Source organism: Hemiscyllium ocellatum, chromosome 6 (assembly GCF_020745735.1).
Source record: "Hemiscyllium ocellatum isolate sHemOce1 chromosome 6, sHemOce1.pat.X.cur, whole genome shotgun sequence".
Taxonomy (NCBI): Eukaryota; Metazoa; Chordata; class Chondrichthyes; order Orectolobiformes; family Hemiscylliidae; genus Hemiscyllium; species Hemiscyllium ocellatum.
This window is the reverse complement of record NC_083406.1, coordinates 7,563,358-7,578,399: the sequence shown is the minus strand read 5'-3', so window position 1 is coordinate 7,578,399 and position 15,042 is coordinate 7,563,358. Positions and strand designations below refer to the sequence as shown.

Below are 15,042 nucleotides of genomic sequence, written 5' to 3'. Positions count from 1 at the left end.
TGAAAAATGTGAGGGATTCTGTGGTTAAATTGTTCATTTTTCCAAGGTGTACTTGCAATTTAACTCTTTAGTTTTAGCCTATGTACCTCCGCAAGCATATCAGTTACTGTGGTGTCCTTTGGATGTTCTGTTTCAGTTTGTTGCAGTACATACCTGTTAAGCAGTGATGGGATAGAAGGCTGGGTCACTAAATGTGGTTTTGAAGTATCTTTTGTGTAGGCAGACAGAGCAGCTTAAGATGACACTGATCCAGAGACAAGCAGAATGTATAAGAGGCTAGAGTTAGAAAGGCGCAGGAATGTGTGACTTGAAGAAGCTGGGGTGAGTTGAGGGCAGGGATTTCATTTCCCTTTCTCAGCCACTGTGTAATTATGCTATCATTGTTCCATCATGCTATGATGTGTCTCCATTAATTATCTTTGTTTCTGATGTTGCAGTGGAGGCTTCCTGTCAAAATGGAGATGAGACGATGGAAACTATTGAAGCTGCTGAGGCGCTGCTCAATATGGACTCACCTGGCCCTGCCTTTGAAGAGAAAAGGATAAGTGAGTACTATACCAAAACACTTTATACATGTTTAAAATAAAATTAACAACAGTTTAATTACGGAACATATTACAAGTTGGAATCAGTAACTTGCAGATTGCAGGTAAGTTGGAATCAGTAACACGTGCGTTACCAATGCTTGGTGTTATGACAATAGTTTACTGTGTTCCATTAGAGATGGGACCAGGAGTAGGCCATTCAGGCCCTCGAGCCTGCTTTGCCATTCACTAAGATCGTGGCTGATCTGGCATTCCTTGCATCCACATTCCTGCCCTTTCCCAATGATCCTCAATTCCCTGCCCATTCAAGAATTTATTGATCTCCAACTCTCTTGGCTTGGTGACCTCAGCTGCATAGTTTTAGTTGTGTTCCTTTTCCAATTACCACCTAGGAAGTTTGTAAATGCGACAGTCCTCTGTGTTTGATGGCTAAATCTGGATAGTTCCTATTGCACTTACCCTTCTGCCATTGCAGCCCCCCCCCCCCCCCTCAATCAACCTGTTAAGGAATAATCATTGTTCATTCATCTGGGAGCCTGGTTACTTTAAGAAATGCAACAAATGAGGTCCCTTTATCGAGATCCAATATACTGCATCTGTGATAATTTTCTCAGTTCTGTTACAGATATGTCCATCTTCAAATGGCTTCAGATATGTGCCTTTTCAGGCCAGAGTTTTAACAGGAACAGAGTTGGTGGCATTTCCTGCAGTCTGCCCTCTGGTTCCCCACTGACTTGAGTTTTTCCCATCCTGAAACTCCTTCGGGCTATCAGAGGGGACATTACATTGCATCATTGTACCTTGGCTGATGCTTGGTTCACCAAGGTACACATCTGGATTGTTTTCTGGGTGGTAGAATGAGAACATTGGTGCACTGCTTCCATATGTAGGTTGCCTCAAAGACCAAGCAGGTGTAGATAGAACTCAGTTGAAAATGTGTTGCTGGTTCAAGCACAGCAGGTTAGGCAGCATCCAAGGAATAGGAAATTCGACGTTTCGGGCATAAGCCCTTTGTCAGGGCTTATGCCCGAAACGTCGAATGTCCTATTCCTTGGATGCTGCCTAACCTGCTGTGCTTGAACCAGCAACACATTTTCAACTGTGATCTCCAGCATCTGCAGACCTCATTTTTTACCCGTAGATAGAACTCAGGCAACATCCAGACCTGCAGATACACCATCTCAATGTTATGAACTTCACTTGTTGCATTCATCAGTATTCAAGTCAGTAGTGTCTAACCCCACGTGATCAGGCAAAGAAGGCAGTTAAAACGTTTGCTGGTTAAAAAGATTTTTCCTCCTGTCGCATTTGAATTTTTTAACCAGTCACTTGAAATCACTGCCTTTTGGTTCTTGTCTCTTCTGCCAATGGGAATATTTTCTTCCCGCTCTTTCTAGACTCCACATGAATTTGAATATCTCATTTCAACTTTCTCCTTCTTCCCAAATGCAACAACTTCGTTATCTCCGAAATATCTGTGTGACTGAAGTTTTATCCTTCGAATCCTTCTCCTAAATCTTTTACAAACTCACCCTAAAGCCTTCAAATTCTTCATAAAGTGTGGTGCCCAGAAGTGGACATGATCATCCACTTGAAGCTGGCCTGCATGTTAGAAAGGCTGACCATGAAAGACCTGCTTTTGTACTCATTCTGCCCCTCTATTTTTTTAATTTTTTTTTAATTAGATTAGATTACTTACAGTATGGAAACAGGCCCTTCGGCCCAACAAGTCCACACCGACCCGCCGAAGCGCAACCCACCCATACCCCTACATTTACCCCTTACCTAACACTATGGGCAATTTAGCATGGCCAATTCACCTGACCCGCACATCTTTGTGACCGTGGGAGGAAACCGGAGCACCCGGAGGAAACCCACGCAGACACGGGGAGAACGTGCAAACTCCACACAGTCAGTCGCCTGAGTCGGGAATTGAACCCAGGTCCCTGGCGCTGTGAGGCAGCAGTGCTAACCACTGTGCCACTGTGCCGCCCATAATCTGGAAGGCACTAACAACACATTCAAGCTGCCATCCCATCTTCAGTGATTTGTGAACAGACCCTTCTGTTTCTTTTAAACTTAGATCCCTTTCTTTGATACTGTCGTAGAGATGTGCAACATGGAAACAGACCCTTCGGTTCAATTGGTCCATTACATATCCTAACCCAGTCCAATTTGCCAGCACTTGTCCCATATCCCTCCAAACCCTTCCTATTCATATACCATCCACATGTCTTTTACATGTTGTAATTGTACCAGCCTCCACCATTTCTTCTGGCAGCTCATTCCATACAAGTACCACCCTCTGTGTGAAAAGGTTGCCCCTTAGGTCTCTTTCATATCTTTCCACTCTCACCCTAAACCTATGCCCTCGAGTTCTGGACTCCCCCAACCCATGGGTAAGACCATGTCTATTTACCCTCTCCATGCCCCTCATGATTTTCCTTTCCTGTTTTTCCTAACAAGATGCACCAGTTCATGATTCTCTGAATTAAACTTGATCTGAAATGAATCCACACTTTTTCCATCAGCTGGCTTGTGTCCTCATGAGCTCTTATCACTACTATTCTCCGCACTTCACAATACTTTTGGGGTTTTTTTTTGTCATAGGTAAGGTTTAAAATTGTACTGTATACACCCAAATCTGGTGAATAACTTAGATTAACAGAAGCAGCTGTCCTAAAACCAAGCCCTAGGCAACCCGCTGTCCAGCATACTTGGTATTCCAGCAATCTCTGCCGGTAGTCCAATACCGCAAGTCTTCCCACTTAAAGGATTCCTACTGTCCTATCTGACTCCCAGCAGTATGGTTTTGAGGTTATAGAACATAGAACATTACAGCGCAGTACAGGCCCTTCGGCCCTTGATGTTGCGCTGACCTGTGGTACTAATCTGAATCCCATCTAACCTACACTATTCCATTCTCGTCCATATGCCTATCCAATGACCATTTAAATGCCCTTCAAACTGATGAGTCTACTACTGTTGCAGGCAGTGTGTTCCAGGCCCCATTACTCTTGGAGTAAAGAAATGACTTCTGACATCTATCCGACATCTATCACCCCTCAATTTAAAGCTGTGTCCCTTCATGCTAGCCATCACCGCCTGAGGAAAAAGGCTCTCACTGTTCACACTATCTAACCCTCTGATTATCTTATATGTCTCAATTATGTCACCTCTCAACCTTCTTCTCTCTAATGAAAAGAACCTCAGATCCCTCAGCCTTTCCTTGGAAGACCTTCTCTCCATATCGGACAACATCCCAGTAAATCTCTTCTGAACCCTTTCCAAAGCTTCCACATCCTTCCTGTGATGCGGTGACCAGATCTATACACAATACTCCAAATGCCACCACACCAGTGTTTTATGCAGCTGCTGCATGATCTCCTGGTTCCGAAACTCAGTGCCTCTACTAACAAAAGCTAACACATTGTATGCCTTCTTAACAATCCTATCAACCTGGGTGGCAACTTTTAAGGATCTATGTACCTGGACGCCGAGATCTCTCTGCTCATCCACGCTACCAAGAATCTTACCATTAGCCCAGTACTTTACATTCCTGTTAGTCCTTCAAAAGTGAATCACCTCACACTTTTCTTCATTAAGCTCCCATTTGCCACACTCAGCCCAGCTCTTATCCATGTCTCTCTGTAACCTACAACTTCCTTTGTCATAATCCACAACTCTACCAACCTTAGTGTCATCCTCAAATTTACTAACCCATCCTTCTGTGTCCTCATCCAGGTCATTTATAAAAATGACAAACAACGGTGGACCCCAAAACAGATCCTTGCTGCTTCCCATTTCCCATCAATCACCACCCTCTGTCTTCTTTCAGCTAGCCACTTTCTGATCCAAACTGCTATATCACTCTCAATCCCATGTCACTGTATTTTGTGCAATAGCCTACTGTGGGGAACCTTATCAAACACTTCACTGAAATCCAAATACACCACATCAACCACTTCACCCTCATCCACCTGTTTGGTCACCTTCACAAAGAACTCAATCAGGTTTCTGAGGCACAGCCTACCCTTTAGAAAACCGTGTGACTATCCCTAATCAGCTTATTCCTTTCTAGATGATTATAAATCCTATCTCTTATAACCCTTTCCAACACTTTACCCACAATCGAAGTAAGGCTCACGGGATTGTAATTTCTAGGGGTGTCTCTACTCTCCTTCTTGAACAAGGGAACAACAATTAAAGCCATAGAGTCAGAGAGATGTACAGCATGGAAACTGACCCTTCAGTCCAACTCATCCATGCTGACCAGATATCCCAACCCAAACTAGTCCCACCTGTTAGCATTTGGCCCATATCCCTCCAAACCCTTCCTATTCGTATACCCATCCAGGTGCCTTTTAAATGTTGCAATTGTACCAGCCTCCACCACTTCCTCTGGTAGCTCATTTCACACATGCTTCAGCCTCTATTCGAAGAAGTTGCCCCTTAATTCTCTTTTTTATCTTTCCCTTCTCACCCTAAGCTATGTCCTCTAGTTCTGGACTCCCCCACCCCAAGGAAAATACCTTGTCTCTTTACCTTATCTATACACCTCATGATTTTATAAACCTCTGTAAGGTCACCCCCTCAGCCTCTGACGCTCTGGGGAAAACAGCCCCAGCCTATTCACCCGCTCTCTTGCTCAAATCCTCCAATCCTGGCAATATCCTTGTAAGTCTTTTCTGAGCCTTTTCAAGTTTTACAAGATGCTTCTGATGCGAAGGAGACCAGAATTGCACATAATATTCCAAAAGTGGCTGAACCAATGTCCTGTACAGCTGCAACATGACCTCCCAACACCTGTACTCAATATTCTGGATTAGTGGTGCTGGAAGAGCACAGCAGTTCAGGCAGCATTCAAAGTGCAGCGAAATCGATGTTTCGGGCAAAAGCCCTTCATCCAGCACCACTAATCTAGAATCTGGTTTCCAACATCTGCAGTCATTGTTTTAACCTGTACTCAATACTCTGACCAATAAAGGAAAGCATACCAAAAGCCGCCTTCACTATCCTATCTACCTGTGACTCCACTTTCAAGGAAGTATGAACCTGCATTCCAACGTCTTTGTTCAGCAACACTCCCTAGGACCTTACCATTAAGTGTATAACTCCTGCTAAGATTTGCTTTCCCAAAATGCAGCACCTCACATTTATCTAAATTAAACTCCAGCTGCCATTTATCAGCCCATTGGTCCATCTGATCAAGATCCTGTTGTAATCCGAGGTAACCTTCGCTGTCCACTACACCTCCAATTTTGGTGTCGTCTGCAAACTTACTAACTATACCTCTTATGCCCACATCCAAATAATTTCTATAAATGATGAAAAGTAGAGGATCCAGCACTGATCCTTGTGGCACTCCATTGGTCACAGGCCACCAGTCTGAAAAACAACCCTCCGCCACCATCCTCTGTCTTCCACCTTTGAGCCAGTTCTGTATCCAAATGGCTAACCTCCAGTTTCTGGCACTATTCCTGTAGACAATGATGACGTAAAGATCAAAGCCAAGGACTCAACAATCTCTTCCCTGGCTTCCCAGAGAATCCTAGGATAAATCCCATCTGGCCCGGGGGACCTATCTATTTTTACACTTCCCAGAATTGCTAGCACTACCTCTTTGTGAACCACAATCCCATCCAGTCTGGTAGCCTGTATCTCCGTATTCTCCTCGACCACATTGTCATTTTCTAGTGTGAATACTGATGAAAAGTATTCATTTCATGCTATCCCTATCTCCTCTGACTCCACGCACAACTTCCCACTAATGTGCTTAATTGGCTGTAATCTTACTCTCATCATTCTTTTATTCCTGACATACCTGTAGAAAGCCTTAGGGTTTTCCTTGATCCTGTCTGCCAACGATTTCTCCTGTCCCCTCCTGGCTCTTCTTAGCTCTCTCTTTAGGTCTTTCCTGGCTAACCTGTAACTCTTAAGTGCCCTATCTGAGCCATCACATTTCACCCTAACATAAGCCGCCGCCTTCCTCTTGACCAGAGATTCAACTTCCTTATAAAATCATGCCTACCGCACTCAACAACTTCCTCCCTGCCTGACAGGTACTTATCACAGACACACAGTGGTTGTTCCTTGAATAAGTTTCATATTTCAATTGTGCCCATCCCCTGCAGTTTCCTTTCCCATCCTATGCATCCTAAATCTTGCCTAATTGCATCATAATTGTCTTTTCCCCAGCTATAACTCTTGCCCTGTGGTTTTTAACCTATCACTTTCCATCACTAAAGTAAACATAATCAAATTTTGGTCACTACCAGCAAAGTGCTCGCCTACCTCCAAATCTAACACCTGGCCGGGTTAATTACCCAGAACCAAATCTAATATGGCCTCTCCTCTTGTCGACCTGTCTACATACTGTGTCAGGAAATTCTGCACACATTGGACAAAAACTAACCCACCTGAAGTACTTGAACTATAATATTCCCAGACAATATTTGGAAAGATAAAGTCTCCCATAACAATTATCCTGTCACTCCCGCTCACATCAAGGATCACCTTTGCTATCCCTTCCTCTACATCTCTGGAACTATTTGGAGGCCTACAGAAAACTCCCTACAGGGTGACCTCTCCTTTTCTGTTTCTAATCTCAGCCCATACTACCTCAGTAGAGAACTCCTCAAACGTCCTTTTTGCAACTATAATACTGACCTTGACGAACAATGCCACAGCACCCCCTCTGTTACCATCTTCCCTGTTCTTAATGAAACATCCGAATCTCGGAACCTGCAATAACCATTCCTGTCCCTGCTTTACCCTTGTCTCTGAAATGGCCACAACATTGAAATCCCAAGTACCAACCCATGGTGCAAGTTCACCCACCTTATTCCGGATGCTCCTGCTGTTGAAATAGACACACTTCAAACCAACTTCTTGTTTGCCAGTGCTTTCTTGCAATCTTGAAATCTTAGTTCTGATTTCACTACTCTCAACCTCCCATATACTTGAACTACAATATTGGTTCCCATCCCCCTGCTGAATAAGTTTAAACCCACCTGAAGAGCATTAGCAAAACTCCTCCCCAGGATATTGGTACCCCTCTGGTTCAAGTGAAGATCATCCTGTTTGTAGGGATCCCACCTACCCCAGAAAGAGCCCCAATTATCAAGGAATCCACAACCCTCCCTCCTGCACCATCCGTGTAGCCACGTGTTCAACTCCTGGTATGGGCAACAAACCAGAGATAACAACTCTATTTGTTCTAGCTTAAAGCTTCCACCCTGGCTCTCTGAATTTCTGCTTTAAATCTCCCTTCCTTTTCCTACCCATGTGTTGGTGTCCTCCCCCCTCAAGGATCCCAAAAACACAATCAGAGACATCACGAACCCTAGAACCTGGGAGCTAACACACCAACTGTGAGTGTCTCTCGTTCCCACAGAACCTCCTATCTGTCCCCCTAACTATGGAGTCCCCAATGACTAATGCTCTGCTCCTCTTCCCCCTGCATTGCCTGCCTTTCCGTTCCCTGACAGTAACCCATTACCTTCTTCTTTTACCTGAGGTGTGACTACCATTTTAAAAAGTCAGCACACGGTAACTCCTTGTTCCTAAGAGATTAAGTTTTGTCACCAGAGTTTCCTGCTAGTTATGGACCATGGTTACTTAGTTTAGTGTCCTGGTTAAATTCCCCTGCCTCCACTCGTGATCACACCCCGGACAAGAGATGGTAATATTCTGAAATAGTCCTCAATGTTTTCTGTTGTTAGCAACGAGACCTCCCTCTCTTCGGGAATGTCGACAGACAGGCCGTGTGTCTGATTTTGTGATGGTATGGCACAGGCAGTGAGCTTGCGCTGTTTATTAGACAGGTGACCTCTCTTGGTTCAACGAATTATCTTGTCCGGCAATGGCCCAATTCTGAGGCTGTGGATTACAAAGATACAACATTCGGTTTAGTGTGGAACAAATCCAGTTTACAGCACTCTGTTTGCTGTTATTCCACTGGGTTTAATTTTATTGCTTTGTAGCGTTCTATGAAGCACTTTTTGGCTGTCCATGTGGCACCTTTTGCTGTCCACTTTTGTCTGTATTACCTGTGCTATCCTCAATAACCCTATCTGCAACATTGTCAAAAACCACAAATTATTTAAACACCTTTTGATTTCAACAATCCCGTGATATTTTCCATAATTAATCTACCTGAGTCCAAGTGGTTATAAAGTTTTGTTCCATTCTGTTGTTCCTAGATCATTCCCACCACTGAGTTTAAACTGACTGGTTTATCAATGCTGAGCTTATCCTTGCATTATTGTCTGAATCTGATCTGATTCTGTTTGGTGACCTGTCATTGAATTGAATCGAATTAGCTTTGTTGTCACATGTATTCAAATGGATACAGTGAAACGTTTACAAGTTTCCATTTACGGTGCCATCTTAGGTACAAGGTACCTAGGTACAGATTCTTCAGTGTAAGTTCTTAAGAAAAATAATTAGAGAAATAAAGAAATAACAAGTCCAGCATTACAGATTGTAGGAATAAATTAGGAAGTAGTGAAATAAAATGTTCAGAGCAGCAGTCCTTCCAACCCAGGCCACTCTGGCACCTGGCTCCAGTCTGCACTGGACCTTGACTCCAGGCCATGCCAGGTTTCGCCTCAAGGGTCTAATCTTTCGGATACCTCTCCTTCTTCAAGCTTTAACCCATCCCGAATCTGAGTTTTTCCTTCGTCAAACCAAGTGATGATGTGGAGATGCCAGTGTTGGACTGGGTGGAAGGTCGGAAGTTACAGGACACCAGGTTATAGTCCAACAGGTTTATTTGAAATCACAAACTGTCAAAGCACTGCTCCTTCTTCAGGTGAAGTGTTATTGAAGCCAGTGAGAAATAGGAAGTAGGAGCAAGAAACTGTAGATGCTGGTATCTGTACTGAAAACAAGAAAATACTGGAAATCACAGTGGGTCAAGCAGCATCTGTGGACAGAGAACAAGCTATTGTTTCAAGTCTAGATGACTCCTCATTGAAGCATTAGCTTGCTCTCTTGCCTGTCCCGCTGTTATTTCCAGCATTTCTTGTTTTCAGAAATACAAAGTAGTTACCCATTACCTCCTGCCTTAGAAACTCGCACTGCGGAAAACCTGATGTAGCATTTAGCAGAAAGTTTGTGTTATTGCAAACAACAACCACAATTTATCAATTGCATTACAGCCAATTTACGCTGGTGAACTGCATGTTATAGAAGAACTACCTGTACCTCCAAAAGTAAATCCCTTACTTGATCCTCCTCTTCTTTTTAATTATATTTTTATTGTTTGTGTCACTGTGGAAGAACGTGGGACTCCCTTTTCCATTGTGCTATCCATTTCCTGTTCTATTCTTTCTGTCTTTGCTACTTATATTTCTTTTTCCAGTTCCCCTCTAAAGTTTCTTGCTTGTGTTCAGTTGCATTACCAATTTGTCACGTGTTAAGTGCTTCTCTTACGATTGTACTTTGACTGTCCCTGTACCTCTTTAAAGACAACCATTGCTCTGTTCCAGTTTTCCCTGCCAAATGTTAATTGCAGTTTTACTAAGCCAGAGTTCTCACCCAGTTGAAATTGGGTGTCCCCCTCATTAATTATTCTTACTCCGGATCACTCTTCGATCTTTTCCACAACTACTCTAAAAGAAACTATACTATGATCATTTTCTCCTGGATGTTCCCCTAATGCTACTTTATCCAGGTGTTTCATTGGGCTAGGAAGTCAGGAGAGTTGAATGTCCACATAAAAAACATGGTCATGTTCAGCTGTGAAGTGCATTATCTCAGTTGTGCCAAAACAAAAATAGGGCTTTTGTGTTCTGTGTTTTAAAATAAAGTTGTCTCTCTATTACTTAATGGTGTCTTTCATAATTTTTAAGTGCAACTTTTTAAGTAAGAAATTTAAAATCTTCATTGTCATCCTTTCAACTTTTAATTGTTTGCATTTTTTTGTTATTAGTTACAACACTCTTGCAATTCTCGATTATGTCTCGTTTTATCCTCACTAAAGCTTGCCTCCTCTTTCCCATTCACATCACAGTATTACCTTAAGACAACTAAATACCTGGTTCCAAAGAAGTAGTCGAGATCCTTGTAACAATTGAGTGTCTGTATTCTGAGGGTTTGGTTTATTTGATAAGCAAAAGTGCAGGGAACTATGGCTGTTCAGTGACTAAAGTTAACCTGTGTAACCTTAGCCATTGGAGGGCACCTATTGTCAGAGAGGGTAACTAAGTACAGATACAATGTGCCCTATGCATCTCTGGGTTAAAAATGGAACAAATTATTGGCATCTTCTAGTCATATGCCAGTTATGTTTTGAGCCACAAATTAGTTGTTGATTTCCTCATAAGTATTTGGAGCAATTGACAAATAACAATCCAATAATTACTGACCAGTCACAAATTCTGCTTGTTGCTCAGGCTTTGCTGTGGTAACTAGACCCACTGATTTTTCTTTTCCCGCCTATCTCTCCTTCCTCAGCTCATGTGTTCATGCCTTCAACAAGTGGGGTGGACCCGGCTCCCATCACACACATCTCTGTGCGGGACGATGGAGTTCCTGAAGTGGTGGAGAACACACAAGAGATTATCCTGATGCAGGAAGCTGCCCATCAGGAAGTGGTCAGCGAATCATTGGAGCAAACCAAAAAAAGGAAAGGTCAGTCTTTGGCACAGACCAAGGAGGAGGTCACCTTCCACGTGCATTTTCAAATGAGTCGGATTGGTCAGTTGGTGGGCATACACTGAGCCGATGATGGCACTGCCTCCGAGCATAAGTGTAAAATGAGAATTTTAAAAATTTGTTCACGGGGTTGCGGGTATTATTGGCTAGGCTATAATTACCAAACCACAATTGCACGGAAGGTAATTGTGTGTCAGCCACATTGCAGTGGGCCTGGAGTCACGTGTAGGCCAGACCAGGTAAAGACTTCAGTTTCATTCATGAGCCAAATGTAATTTTCTGACAATTGGCAAAAATTTGATTAGACTCCTAATTCCGGATTTTCTTTGTATTGAATTCAAGTTCCACCATCTGCCATGGTGGGATTCAAACTTCAATCCCCAGCGATAAATTATCACGATGGAATTGTCTTGCTTTTGAATTGGTGCGTTAGAGGATTCTCTGAAATCATCATGGAAGTATAAAATATTGATCCATTTTGAAGTTGGAATTTAATCAACAATTGTTTCAGTTGCCTGGTCGTGAATTGATAGCTTTGTTGTAATCGTTCCAACCCTGGGGGAATGTTTAGAGTAGAACGTATCAGTAGCAGATCATTGCAGTAAGCAAGCCAATTTGAACATGTGGGATATGTTTATTTTTAAATGAGTTATGGCAAGTTGTTCAGTGGAAATCAGGATAGTGCTGCTTTCTGAGGAAGTGTTACTCGACCTGAAACATAACCCTGATTTCTCCCCATAGGGCGGCACGGTGGCACAGCGGTTAGCACTGCTGCCTCACAGCGCCTGAGACCCGGGTTCAGTTCCCGACTCAGGCGACAGACTGTGTGGAGTTTGCACATTCTCCCCGTGTCTGCGTGGGTTTCCTCCGGGTGCTCCGGTTTCCTCCCACAGTCCAAAGATGTGCAGGTCAGGTGAATTGGCCATGCTAAATTGTCCGTAGTGTTAGGTAAGGGGTAAATGTAGGGGTATGGGTGGGTTGCGGGTCGGTGTGGACTTGTTGGGCTGAAGGGCCTGTTTCCACACTGTAAGTAATCTAATCTAATCTAATAATGCCAGACCTGCTGAGCTTTTCCAGCAATTTCTGTTTCTGGTTACAGCATCCACAGGCCTTTCAGTTTTTAATTGTGTCATGTTTAGTACTGTACAAATCCAGGGCAATTTCAAGGGGCTACATTCGGTTATCGGAGTGACATATGGTTTTACTTTTGTGCATGTGTGAAGTGGTTCTGGAGTAATTTTGTTCAACCCTTTAAAATTTTACTCGCTGCAGTTCCATTGCTCTTGCTCCTAATTCATTTCTGTTCACGTGTAAAATTAATTGAAACTTCCAATACTTGGCTTCCAGGAAGGAAACCCAAAACTTTGCGTCCAGCCTCACCGGTGACAAATCCAGACCTGCCTGCGAAAAGAAAAAACAAAGATGGCAAAGGTAATCCGGTATAGTCTCAGAAACATCGAGTCAATGTTTGTAAGGATTCCAACTGAAGATAATAAATCTGTAAAGCAGCCTCTAGATGGCGCATCATTGAATCTGGAACCCAGTTTTATTGACGTTGTGTAGATATACTTGCGAGGTGAAAGTGAGGACTGCATTTGCTGGAGAAAAGGGTCAAGATTAGAGTGGTGCTGGAAAAGCACAGCAGGTCAGTTAGCATCCGAGGAGCAGGAAAATTGACGTTTCAGGCAAAAGCCCTTCATCAGGAATGAGTGTAGATATTCTTGTGATTCTCACGTAAGCACTTGAGCGAAGTTGAGGGTTTCCAGATGGAAAGACAATATTGTCGAGGAGAATAGTGAGAAACAGTCTACTAGACAAGATGGGATTGAAGTTCACAAGGAGGAGATGTTAGCAATTCTGGAAAGTGTACAAATAGATAAGTCCCTGGGCCAGATGGGATTTATCCTTGAATTCTCTGGGAAGCCACGGAGGGGGTTGCCAAGCCTTTGGCTTTGATCTTCATGTCATCATTATCTATAGGAATACTCAGAAGACTAGAGGATAGCAAATGTTCCCTTGTTCAAGAAGGGTAGTAGAGACAACCCTGGTAATTATAGACTAGTGAGCCTTACTTTGGTTGTGGGTAAAGCATTGGAAAGGTTATAAGAGATAAGATGTATAATCATCTTGAGAGGAATAATTTGATTAGGGATTGTCAACATGGTTTTGTAAAGTGTAGATTGTGCCTCACAAACCTTGTTGAGTTCTTTGAGAAGGTGACCAAATAGGTGGATGAGGGTAAAGCAGTTGATGTGGTGTATATGGATTTCAGTGAGGTGTTTGGTAAGGTTCCCCATGGTAGGCTACTGGGATTGAGGGTGATTTAAAGGTTTGGATCAGAAATTGGCTACCTGAAGAGAAATGTTCTTCCTGGAGTGAAGTTACTATAGTGTAGCGCAAGGATCTGTTTTGGGTCCACTGCTGTTTGTCATCTTTATAAATGACCTGGATGAGGGCAGAGTAGGATGAGTTCGTAAAGTTGCGGACAACATTAAGGCCGGTAGAGTTGTGGAAAGTGACGAATGATGTTGTAAGTTACAGAGGGACATAAATAAGCTCAGAGCTGAGCTGAGAGGTGGCAAATGACTTTTAATGCAGAAAAGTGTGAGGTGATTCACTTTGGAAGGAGTAACAGGAAAACAGAGTACTGGGTGAATGGTAAGATTCTTGGTAGCGTAGATGAATAGAGACATCTCGGTGTACATATACATACATCCCTCAAAGTTGCCACCAAGTTGATAGAGCTGTTAAGAAGGCATACAGTGTGTTAGCTTTTATTAGTGGAGGGATTGAGTTTCAGAACCATGAGGTTATGCTGCAGCTGTACAAAACTCTGATGCAGCCACACTTGAGTATTACATACATTTCTGACCATTGCATTACAGGAAGGATGTGGAAACTTTGCAAAGGGTTCAGAGGAGATTTACTGGGATATCCGATATGGAAGCAAGGTCTTCCAAGGAAATGCTGAGAGACTTGAAGCTGTTTTCATTAAGGAGAAGAAGGTTGAGAGGTGACTTAATTGAGACATCTAAGATAATCCGAGGGCTAGATTGGGTGGACAGTGAGAACCTTTTCCCTCGGATGGCGATGTCTAGCATGAGGAGGCATTCCCTTAAACTGAGGGATGATAGATATAGGACAGATGTCAGAAGTAGTTTCTTTACTTAGAGAGTGGTAGGGGCGTGAAAGGGCCTGCCTACAATAGTTGTCGACTTGACAATTTTAAGGGCATTTAAACGGTTATTGGATAGGCATATGGATGAGAATGGAATAACGTAGGTTAAATGGGCTTCAGATTGGTTCTACCAGGTGGCGCAACATCGAGGGCTGAAGGGCCTGTACTGCGCTGTAATATTCTTTGTTCTATCAGACTTCCTGGTGCCCAGCAATTGTTTTAATTCATGGCTTTTAAAGGCCATCAGCATGGATCATAAACTTTAAACATTGAGGAGAGCAGTGCAATGGTGTTTTTACATCTACATGACCATGGTAGTAATGATTGAAGACACCAAACTTACAGCCTAGATGTCAATCTGAAACAATAATAACTCATGTATTCTTCATCCGTAGAATCGCTAACATTGCTTTATTTCGTAGTACCTGAGTAGAATTCGTGATGTATTTTCACACTTCAGTTTTTTTTTTGGCTTAAGCATTGAAATGAGAAGGAAGGTGACTCTTATGGTTGACACACCCCGTGCTTCTTTCAAATTAGTCAGACCTCATTTTTGTTTTCAACCAATTTCTGGGAAGGTTAGCATGCTCCCTGCTCCTCAAACACATGGGTGCAATACCAAATACAAAAGCTGACTGGAGGGAAATTCCTATGAAG

The 15,042-nt window shown here is 43.0% G+C and overlaps 1 protein-coding gene across 4 annotated transcripts in view; it reads left to right on the top strand.

Moving 5' to 3' along the window:
- LOC132816355 (ETS-related transcription factor Elf-1-like) overlaps positions 1–15,042 on the top strand; it is a 141,177-nt gene that overhangs the window by 114,840 nt on the left and 11,295 nt on the right. For all 4 annotated transcript variants that reach the window (XM_060825813.1, XM_060825812.1, XM_060825810.1 and 1 more), the window contains 3 exons: positions 438–545; positions 11,007–11,183; positions 12,555–12,638. In XM_060825813.1, the coding sequence (XP_060681796.1) occupies positions 438–545; positions 11,007–11,183; positions 12,555–12,638 (369 nt within the window). The remainder of the gene's footprint in view (positions 1–437; positions 546–11,006; positions 11,184–12,554; positions 12,639–15,042) is intronic.